At 38.5% G+C, this 11,965-nt stretch overlaps 1 protein-coding gene across 2 annotated transcripts; it reads left to right on the forward strand.

Annotated features, from left to right (window-relative positions):
* Window positions 1-99: 99 nt before the first annotated feature.
* Window positions 100-6,167, forward strand: PIG-C (phosphatidylinositol glycan anchor biosynthesis class C). 2 transcript variants are annotated; one of them, XM_022811368.2, is made up of 2 exons: window positions 100-352; window positions 4,680-6,167. In XM_022811368.2, exon 2 carries the CDS (start codon window positions 5,101-5,103, stop codon window positions 6,067-6,069), a length of 969 nt encoding a protein of 322 aa, XP_022667103.1. In that variant the 5' UTR covers window positions 100-352; window positions 4,680-5,100; the 3' UTR covers window positions 6,070-6,167. The 2 variants fall into 2 exon arrangements, with proteins under 2 accessions (XP_022667103.1, XP_086849235.1); XM_086993109.1 differs by lacking the exon at window positions 100-352 and adding an exon at window positions 412-726.
* Window positions 6,168-11,965: the final 5,798 nt, after the last annotated feature.

The following is an 11,965-nucleotide window of genomic DNA, read 5'->3' on the forward strand; positions in this document are numbered from 1 at the left end:
ACAGGATTCAATGACTATAAGCGGTACTTCGAAAGCTATCATGCTAAGAATCCACTGAATCAGAAATTGTGCTACGTTCAGCTTATATTGTTGTTGCGAAACAACAACAAACTCTCCCCCTCATAAGATCGAAAGTACACATAGATCAAACGTTGTTTTTCCGGTATTCGTCATGTTTTAGTTCAGTATCTGAACAATAGCAAATGATTAGCGTTTCGAGGTCGAGATTAGTAGAGCCAAGTAAACTAAGGAACGGAGAAGAATCGCGTTACGCTGGAAAGAGTGAGCCTTCCAAAAAGGGAGATGCTGGCAGTCGCTACTTCGGCTAGCCACTCGTCCAAGACTGTCATAGGTAAATTTACTGATGTAAAGCACTAATATTGTTACATAATTATTATTGTTACTAGTTGTTCATATAATACGTAAATGTGTAACTGCGACTTGAATGACCTCAACGCACATTCAAGACGAAATGAAATGTAGCGCAATTTAAAATTTGGTACACTGTGTGTGCTAAAGAATGAAGAATAATGAATTCCAGCATAACGTTATAAGAATTGATAAGTAAGCCGCTGATGTCACAAAGGTATCTGTGGGCGATTGTGCACAGTGAGCTCTCCCGAAATCAGAACGGACGTTTTTGCATGCCATTTACGCTACTACGCCACGTTGCGCAGTGTCCTTCAGCTAGTAGCTAGAGACATGCTATCCAAAGCAGCCTAAAAGGTGGGCAAAACTTCGCATAGGAGTAGAAGCCATCAGTAGTTAGTTACACAAACGTTAAATGCACACTGCGTTTATCAGGATATGGTCAATTAGGCCTCTATCAGTTCCCGATTTCGAACAACGTTTTGATCAACGGACTTGATAAGTCGTCATAAAGGCATCTGCGGGTTTTTCAGATACTAATCCTAATCGATATTAGACCATTGCAAGAAAGTAGTCCGTTAGGCTTTGTTGTTAACATCAAACACATCTAGTAGAACTTATTACGGGCTAGTGAAGTCAAGTATCATAACTAATAGCAAAAGTTTTTTCTCCGTTTTAGTTAATGCTTTGTTGACTGATTTTGACGAAATTTTAAATATACAGGTGTCTGTCATGTAATATAGCAATTTTGTCACAATTATCGCCACTAACTTCTAATTATAATTTCTGCATTACACGAGTGCAATGAGTTCTATTATTAAGAACATTACTGTTACCAGATTGATTGTAGTACCACAATATCCTGCGTATGTTGTATTAGCATTATGCTGGATTGCATTTGTTGTCTAAGGCAAGCCTAATTGTAGAGCGGCTGTCGTAACCTCTGACCACACTCTACTCTATAAAGATATTTTTAGCTTACAGCGACCCTAAATGACAAATTAACTTAAAGAGCAAAAACATGTTGCATTATACATTCATCGCCAGTGTCATTAACGTTAGTGCACAGTACTGGAAAATTCTGATCAATGATCAAAAAGCATTCATGGGTAGGGGGTGCATGCAGTTTTGATACGTTAAGGGGTCAAGCAACTTGTTGTAGCTACAACAATAACTGATCTTGAAGTGCTGCATATTGAAATCAATTTCGTAAAAATAGTTTTCCTTATTTTTCGTAAACTCATTGGTAAGTGCATTAGCTGTAGACCGTAATTTCAGTTCCTCTTGTCGCCGAAGAAACTGGTGGTGTGACAGATTATGTGAAACAGTGGATACTAATAATAATCAGAATTTATACAAATTTTCGAACCCGCACCTGCCAGGTAAGTTGTTCCTAAGGGAGATTTCAAACATACATTTGTAATGCATATAGCCTTGATGTTTCAAATACTTCGTAAGAATCTTTTCTTGACATGTGAGAAAAGATCTTTTTACAAAACCCTTCTGAAGGGAGGCTTCTTGGACTTGCAAGAACTTTTTGAAGTATAAACATACTGAGTACCGCAGGGTCGCCACGCACTACGCAATTCACTTCATTTGTAAATCTAAGTTACTGTAAAGCACGTCTGCTTTCCATTCAATAAAGGAATGCAAAGAACACCACAGAGTAGTGATGACCGTTACAATCTATTCGCTAAGTAAACATTGGTGATTACTGTGTGCCTTTTATGAGTAGCTTTGACTTGAGTGTTTTCACTGCTGCGGGTATTCGTTTGAACATTATCAAAAAAGCGATGTGCTCTATTGTCATCCAAGCATATATGTTCCCAGCATTTTGCTTTAACAAATTAATTATAGCATCATATTTTACGTTACGCGTACTGCTATTATGCAATTTTTTTCACATTTTTAGGATTATGGCTTCATCCTTTGTTAAGACTATGTTTGACATTGCTGAAGCATATTTGAATTAGACCAGGGAGAATGTACTGTTCATAACTTATATGTACAGTTTAGAGTCTTTAAGAAAAATGTTTTATTATCCGGTTAGCTTTTCTTCATGTAATGGTAACTTGATTTCGGTTATGTGGACGGGAAGTTACGCTAGCTGGGCTAAAGTAGGGACCGGTTATTTTTAAGTGGTTTTGCATGAAGCTCTAGGTCGAACGCTATTGTCTCTGAGCATGCGTTAACCCAAAAACTTAGCCGTTCTTTTTATTTATCAGCATTGGAACTCTTCCACCAATTTGACTTCTAGGGTCTTTAAATAAAAAAAATTCAAATTTGCCGCTACCGGGTCTCGGTAATGAATACCAGTGCAATTTTCTAAGCAGTTGTGGTCGCAGTGAAGCAACTGATGATAGCATCAGGTTTTGCAGTAAACGCACAATTTGATTTTTTGTTGCTGTGTGTCGATTTTTTTCTTCACAGTGAAGTTATTCTCCGTTACATCTGACTGGTTTTTATTTAGTTAAACCTTCGATCGACATTCAAGTATCTTGTCGTTTCTGAAATCACCTGAGAATTCTTCTACTGTCATACTAGCATTCTGAGTTTCGTTGTCGAACATTCGGTCTATGTGACTATCAGGTATTTCGAATTGGAAACAACTACGGTCTGCTTAATAGATTTTAAGCTATTTTTTTGTACAACATGGTACATACGAGATAAAGTGAGGTGCCGATGCATTTTGCTCTGATGCGAACATCCTTTCAGTGCATACATAGAGCGATGCGGTGTGCAGTATAGGAGATCTATGATACACAAATTTTTTTCCTGCCAAGGCTTCTACTTTTTCTACGATGATCTATTTTAAATCCACCTAGTTTATTTTGCTTGCTATCATACTGAAATCTTAGTGTTCATCGTCACGATTGGCTACGTATTCTAGTACTGGCGGGCATGGGGCTGCATCCTCGTTATTAAGCCTCGTCGTTCATAATGTCGAGTACTTTGTGATATTTGGCTGTTATACGACCGTTTTCTCGCCACAGCTTATCAATTTTTTTAACGGTGTTTGTTGCGTACGAATAACTGCTCCTGTTTTATGATCAGACTGTCCACCGTCGATTACAATTTCACTATTTGTCAAACCAGTGTCTTCACAAAAATAGCAACTTCGGTTTCTTCATTAATTTCCTCGAAAGGGTCATCCGGCAGTGGAAAGCGGCATTTTTTACTAAATTGTATGTATTTCTTGCATTTTGAGGTGCACGCACAGGATACACTGAATGCTTTAAATGCACGTTTCCAATTGCCTGATCACGGTTTGGGTACTTAGGGGGTGTGCCGCGCCTTTTTCATAATTTTCAATTCCACACTTGAGGAGTCCCTTTTTGACTCTTACCACTCATAACTACTGTTAGATTTTAAGTTATACCAACTAGATAGTATTCACTAGTTCGGAGTCAGGCGAGTTCGCTTGTAATCACACAGAAAAAAAATGTTCGACTGTGCTAAACATCGAAGTTTTTTGATCAGCTGCTACACAGTATAGATATCACACCTAGATAGCATTTTTATAGAACTAATATTGTAGAGCCTGATTAAGACAGGGTTTGTGTTTCAGCCTTTCGTTTAGTTTAAGCAAACACAATCTTTTTTCGAGCTTTTCCGTCACTAAATATGCGTACAAATTAAGTTCCAAATTTAACAAAGTTGCGTTTTAATGTTCCGTACCTGTGCTTTACCGTAAGACCTCATAAACATGGACTGCTGCTGACGTTTACTCAAGAACATTTAATTATTACAAGAGAACAAACATATTACGTCAGACCCGAACTGATGACCCCGGAAGCGAATTCTTTCTTTGTCTATATTGCAAAATACGCCTGATAACATTATAAGAATTTAACCTATAGTAGTATCACTAGTTACATTGAAAATTCGTTACTAGTATTTTGTTAAATCAGACAGCACAGCAAAAGAGGCTGGCCAAAATGTACGAAAGGAAGTAAAAACTGACATAAAGATGAAGATCGCAAATTACGTCGTTTTGAGCAACAATAACATCAATATTTTAGTTTTTGCTTCTTTTCGATGTCAAAAACAAAGGTAAAAAAGCAACCTTTCACTTTATATTTCATATTATAAATTGCTGGGTGCTGTAAAATATTGGGTGCTAGCCATGTTAGTATTATCAGCAAAATGATTAGTTGTATATATCAGTTATAAAATCATATTCTAACAATGTTTGAGTCTGTTGTTAACTTTTTATAGTTAATATCAGATTGTTGTAACTGCTATCATCCCCTTTCGCCTCTTTAATTAGGTTTAGTTAACCCTATTCTTAAAGTGTTTCTTCTATTTAGCCTTAGTTCCAGTGCTATGCAAAGGCTCAGCGAGGACGCATTATAACTTCGGTCATCGACGACGGAAGATTGGTGCCTTCAAGATGCTTTGGTCTGGTTTCCTCATGACTGGAACTTTGACTATCTTATATTTGAAACTGGATTATTTCAAACAAATTGCACCGATGGCAGCGCCTGAGGACACTCCAAGCAACAGTCTACAAAAATAGAAAGATCCACTATCCAATTAGCCTCTTCATGAGCGACTTTTAGTAATGGACTGGAAAAGTTTTATTGATCCACCATTTTCTCAGATAGATTAGTAGATAAGACGCGCTTCAGAACTTCTTATGCAGGCAGTGTGATTCTAAAAATGTCGTACAAAGAAAACGATTTAGGGTACAACTTTTTGACGATCCAGTAAACGACAGATATTGATGAGATGGCTACCGAGAGCGAAAATCGCTTTGTCGTAAAGCGTGCCGAAGCTCTAGAGGTAGGCTGTCGTCTTGTGCAAGCTTTATGTCGTTTAGTAGTTTTTATTAGCTACTACTGTGTATTACGGGGAGAACCGTTCCCGACGCTGTCACCATCGGAGAAGCATGAAACAGAAGCGATTTTCACATCTCATATTAGGACTGAATTAGAATCTGCGAGGCAGCAGCTATCGACATTAATTAACGGTAGCCCTCATTCAATCCCCACGTTGATGATGGTATTATCTTTACTGACGATCTTACTGGCGATCGCTCTCGTTTCAACATCCTCTACCTCGTTGTGTGGTTCGTACACACAGGCTAAAGAAGTGCTGCTTTATACAATGCTATTACTCGCATTGAGTCCAGTAATTCGCAGTCTGGCGGAAACCGTTTCGACCGACACCGTCTACGCATTATCGTCTTTGCTGTCTATATTGCATCTGCTCGTGGCGGATTATTCTCTACCGTCAAAACGCAGTGAAATCACCAACGGTTATAATAATGGTGTCACAAATGGAGACGGCAGTGGAATACCTAAGTATTCACCACTCTCCGGGGGCATTTCTGTATCGTTGAACTCGCAAATCTTATCTTCTGTTTGTTTGGCCTCGAGGCTCCAATCGAATGGCGCAGTATTTTGCTTGATGTGCGCCGCAGCTCTCCTGTTTGTCGTCGCTGCTAACATTTCAAAAAGCCTCACCTTTCAGCACTTCGTAACACTCTTACATATTTTGGGAGCGACTTGTGCACTGGGCGCTTTAGCACCGCCGACGGCTCTCTTCGCTGTATGGGCAGGGGCGGTAATCGCAGTGGGCATCGTTCTGCCTCAGTTATTCGTACATCTACAAAAGCTTAAACAAGTAGCAAGTGGGCCTTGGGACGAAGCCGTGCCCACAATAGGTGGGGGACCGCTTTTGGGCACACTGTCGTAAATCGCGGAAAATGAGATCTATGCTAGCTGGTATTTACTTATAGTTGCAGCCGATATTGCGTGGAAATAAAATTGTACAGTCTTCAGCTATCCGGTTAATTATAAGCGTTTTCCGTACCAAAACATAGTTATGCATGAATCATGCATACCTACTTATGGATCTCAGTAATGCATGTCTGCATTAACGATTTTCCAAAATGGGGAACTACATATAATATCCTCTGATTTAATATAAAATAATATACATATTGCACAACGTCTATAGAAATCCGCTGTCAAGTGGCATGGTTTAGACAGCTACTGTGCATCCTTTGAGTGTATTACCATTATAAGCATAACTAAGAGAAGCTGTAACGCCGATTTAACTCTCAGCGTTGGCAAAAATCATTGCCAGATATGCACAGTCAAGAAACAAATAATGGAAAAGTGAGGGCCGAAAGGACAATAAAAAATTAAGAATTATTATTAAGGTTAATAGCCACTTTTACCTATGTCATGTTGTTTCATAGGTCTGGTAGAAAAAGCTCTGATAACTGCAGCAAGACCCATTCTGATTAGGCTCCTACTGAGGGAAAGTCCTTGATGCTACACCTGAAAATAGATGACTCCGAGGGCTTGTTGACATAGAATAATTAATAGTGCTAAATAAGACGAAAAACTAATAAACGGAATAATATTAATAGGCATTGGTTATCGAAGCAGAGTGTCTTTATGTTTGGTTGTTTCCCAACAGAGATGCCGTAGCTCTATCTACATGCAGCGTCATAGCCATGAACAAGGCATTTAGCGGGCTTTCATTTTTCATTTCTTATTTGTTCGGGTTTCAGTGCCTAAAAAAATTTGATCTAAAGTTAATGGATATTGGGAGCCGAAAATTTGCTTAAAAGCTACATAAGTTAGGTGTATTCTGTGAAGGGAGTTTCAGAGGTAGTTTTGATCTAGCTGTAGGTACCAAAATAGTTTTTTTGGATGCGCGTAGCTTGTTTAAATAACAGTAGTGTCGGACTGCGCAAAGCATCGAGCTTAAGAGCACGAGATACAAAATCTGAACTCTTTCTAACAGGATTTTAGATATTTTATCAAATTTATTGAAGTCTAAGTGCAGCTAATTTCTTTGTGCATCCATAATTTGTCCTTGTCGCACCATAGCTAGTATTCCACTACGCAGGCACATCAATGCTAAAGCCTTTAGCACTTACAAAGAAGACAGCGTTATTTGTTCACTGTTTTTACAGAAGGGCGTTAGGTACGGAGTAGAGTAGCCTCTGGTTTTAAGATCCAGAGCTTACCTATGTAAAATCACTTGTGCAAAGTAACTTAGGTAGCTTCTTTTTGAGCTCTACTCTTGGCTTCTAATATGTCGATCATATTGTAAAGCGGCTGCACGATACTTAACGGCTGTACCAGGCATAAAACTATTATTTATTAGAGTGTGCAGATAATGCGTAAATGCATTCAACTATACCTCCTGAGAACAACAGCTTTTGCGTTACCTCTATTCCATAAAGAAATCCCCGATTTTACACGCAGAAAACGTTACGAAATTTTCATACAATAATTATATTACTATAGAAGAATAGCGGCCTAGAGGTAATTATCTCGACAATTCCTCGTTGACACCTTTCAGAAGTAATGAGTGTCCTTTGTTTCCTGAGCAAGTCAAATACTAAATCTAAATAAGACTTTTTACAGATTGCTCGTTGGAACAATACTTTTCCCTTTAATTAAATGTACGTATGTCGTTTTCATTTGTTCGCAAGTATCCTATCATATGTGCAGACGCTACCTAATTCTTAGAGAGATTGCGCGCGCATATAAACGAAGATGAGGTCGAGGCAAATTTTTTGTGCAGTGACAATCAAAATGACCTAACAGGAGTGATGAACTAGTAAAGAGTGAGTTATGACAATCAATAATGCTATATCCTAAAATTCTCTTAAGATCTGGGTCAATTATTAAGCTCAATCAGTGCTCTTATGTCTAGTTCTGGGTGTGCTCTGAGAAAGAAAGCACCCAGTGACTGAAGTCAAGGGCGCAAAGTAGCAAAAAAAATAGTCGCGAACTCACATCCACTACTCAAAGCTTAACTGTACTCTGTTGTTGCACTGACGTATATGCCAGCCTGGAACACCTTCTTTAACAACGTTTTAGAATTATCATGCGCCCATAATGTTCCAGTCATTATTATAAAAACTAAAAAAACCATAACTTCAATATTTGTTAAAATAGTTACATCAAACTCATTCATTAAACAACTCTTGCGCATGCATGAAGTAGTTATAGGGTGTCGCATAAAGCCAACGATTAATATGGCAGTGGTTATGGAAGCTTCTGCTCACTGAGTCGCAATAGTTTCTTAAATGAACAAACAAAAGGTGAACTGAAGAACTAGCTATGCTGAGGCGCGCTTTCCTATAGTTTATATCATATACCTAGTAAACAAAATCATTTTTAATTTGCTGATTAACGAGCTTCTTCAACTGCTTCGCCGAAAATACCGCGGGATTCGGTGACCGGTCGCCCGCTTTAAATTTCCGGAACAACAACAATGCATCCATCGTGTTCTGTCTCACGGCCAAAGGACCACCCATCCCTCTCCGAGCTCCTCCCCAATCACGCCCACCGGCTGCGTGGCGCGAACACATGCTACACTCTGATACGCCGGTGGAACGAGGTGCTAAGGTGGCCCCTAACTAGCCGCAGACTATACGAAGCTAGTGAATTTTTTTTCCATAACATAACTTGGACTGTCTTCTAAATTAACTTAAATTGATTACAGTGAATCATATTTTAGTATGTATCACGCATATTTTAATGGTCAGTGCTAGAGTTAATGGATGGTTCTAAATCGTCGAGAGGAGACATTGGTGGTGGATAACGCAACTTGGGTATTTTGGCGCCAAAACTTAAGGGTGCTTAAACAGCTGTTCGAGCGCCAAGCCAACTGTACTCTGCAATCGTTTAACGGTACCAAACGTACGGCGGGTAGATTGAATATGTTTTATATGTTATTACACTAAGAAGCGTACGGCAGGCTAGGTTAAATTTTGACACCTGTTGGTGGCATGAGTAGGTTTGCATATGGTAAAAATGTTTGTTTTAAAAACTTGGCGCACACGAACATAATATAACCTGTTGCTAGGAAGTGTTTCAATAAACGACATCAATAAAATACATGAACACAACACATACAGTAATAAGTGACAATAAGAAATGCACTTAATTAAACCCTCTGAGTTTCACTCATAACCTCATAACTTCTCTTCGTTGCGTTATGTGCGATTCGTGCCGTGTTGGATGTTCCCAACGCACAGCTCTCTTAAAGGCAGCACATGAAGAACATGCTTAAAACCTCTTTAGGCCTGCAAACGTCAAAAAGCAAGAATCGTGTTTAACGTAGCTATGGTATTCGAAGGGCTTCTCAAAACAAATGCATTTGACGCATTAATCAGGGCCACTGAGTCACCGGCGGAGAGTACAAAGAATCGTTAGTTGGCATCTGCACTGGCATTTATATTATTTATGCAAAATATGAAAGATTGTTTTAAGTTACTGACAAAACGTGGAGTATTCGATATTACATGGACTGTGTGCTTCCGCAAGAGTAAACAGGTTAAAAATATTGCTAGTAAAGTTACTAATAATCTGAAAGGCCTATTATACATCTTGAATGGAAACATCTACTCTGTATGACTCAATTAACAATTCAATTTTTTTTTAATTCCCTGACAATAAGAGATTTTTTTCCTTTTGCTTTTAAAATGTCAACCGTTACCATTGCTTACTATAATTCCGTTGCTAGATCTAAAGATCGCAATAACGTTCATGTATATGTCATCGCTTTTAAAAACATTGTGTCTTTTTTATAGGTATACCATACAGCAAATATTACGCGCACACTTAGACAGGGGACGGATAGAGCAGCAAATAACAACGACTGCGGTTCGAAAAAAGAGTAGTAGCCACCATTCATCTTAACATACTGACCGCAGGATTTCTTCTCCGATCCGTGAACCCAGACTTGAGGCGTCTTACAATGCGTAGTACTATATACTAACTTCGATATCGCACCATTTATTATTCACTCTAAATGTGGCACTAACAAATACAGTACTGAAATCGAATCTTTTTCTTCACCTGCCCGTATTATTTCGCTGCCATATTTTCAATTACATTCATGTGAACCATAAAGAAACTCATATAAATAGCCGCCTTCTAGTACGGTTTATATTTTCCCCCATCCACTCCAATCCATAGTGACCCTAATGTTCATTTTTCCTCGCCATTCATTAGTTTGTTTCCTTCAAGCGCGTCATCGGAATAACTGGCATTTGATCGAGGCTCTCCAAATCAGGTACTTGACCGTTTTATATTTTTGCTAAGCTACTTATTCTGCCTGTCTTGTTAACCGTGTTTTAGATCGAAAATCCCGCCTCTGCTAGTGGGAGTCTTAAAGATCCGATATTAAGTACAAGATTAGATTCGAATTGATGTGATGAATAAGAAGCTGCAAATTATAAAATAGCCAATATGATTTCTGGTGTCATTATTAAAACAGATATATAAGACCTATCTTTATCCTTTGCTCTATTTATTTAAACATACTATTAATACGACTAATTTCCTTGTTTTTTTTTCGCGCGTTTTATGGCTAAAACCGCTTTAATTACATGGACACACTGATCTATCTGTATTTTCTCCGAACCGTACGCCGTGACTTTGAATCAATATTTTAAACACAAAAAGACCGTAGTATCCCGAAGTGACTTATGTTTGGCGGCCGAGAAGTCGGACTGCAGACAACTTCGTACCACTGATACTGTTAAAAACATGAATATGTATCGATAGGAACTGACACTTCGCCTTTCAAAAAATGCGCCACTCAAAAAAATACTAATTAGAGAAACAACAATTAATATTTAATCAATAGATAATTAGAGAATTGTGCCGAATTGTAGGACATGAAAATGAGGCAACGTTTAGGGCAAACAGTTTTTCAAAACTATGTTTTTCGTTGAATGAGTAAGCTCAAACTATACACTCGTGAATAAATGTACCTTCACAGAGAACGTTAGCTTATCGGGTCACATTTGATTTTCTTAATAGCGTTAGGTATACTACCTACAATATAAGGCACATAAAGTCCGGAATAGGACCTAAAACACTAAATTTGAAAGTGACGCAGTTTACTGAATAGCTAACAAATAATTCTCATTACTCTAATGCTCATATAAGTTCACACTTAACGCAATTGTGCAAAAAGACATCATAAATATATGATCATATTGAGTTAGGCTTATTTTGGTACGCAGCTTGCTTTGTGGTATGTATATCTAGGCGTGGATGCGAGAACTTTATCCAATAGCTTAGAACACAAAGAAGTCGTTTCTTTTTACCTGAAAAAAATGCAGCTTTGCACTCGAATTTCAGCAACAAATAAATGTATTATGTATTTGCAGGCACCCACCGCAACCTTGCCCCCCCCCCCCCTCTGTCAAGCGATTCGATAGATATTCCTTCTCAGCAGGAATTTTTGCTGTTGAAGGACTCGTCCAGCTTTTGAGACTCTTCTCACTGTCAAATGGCTAGTGATCAGAAAAGATGATACTTTGTCGGGGAAAAGCGTAAAGAATACAGAGATAGTGCAAGGGAGCCTCTCTATCTCTGCAACAGAGCCTTGTTGTAGCATGTAAAAATAACGAGGGAAGAGAAAACGGGAACAATGAAACCAATGAACGTATCTCTGTTCCAACATAATATTTACTGTACCAACCTTAAATAACATACGCACGTTTTCATTAACAATTTGTCAGGTATTTCATTTTTAAAGTTCGGTAACTAAGAAGCGTTGTAATTGCGTCGAACGTAGGCAGATGTTAATTTTGAGACGTTCCACT

Source organism: Varroa destructor, unplaced genomic scaffold, assembly GCF_002443255.2.
Source record: "Varroa destructor unplaced genomic scaffold, Vdes_3.0 BEIS01000006.1, whole genome shotgun sequence".
Classification (NCBI taxonomy): domain Eukaryota; kingdom Metazoa; phylum Arthropoda; class Arachnida; order Mesostigmata; family Varroidae; genus Varroa; species Varroa destructor.

Bases quoted from the DNA above. Each gene is read 5' to 3' on its own strand.
- PIG-C (XM_022811368.2), top strand. From the start codon at position 5,101: ATGGCTACCGAGAGCGAAAATCGCTTTGTCGTAAAGCGTGCCGAAGCT.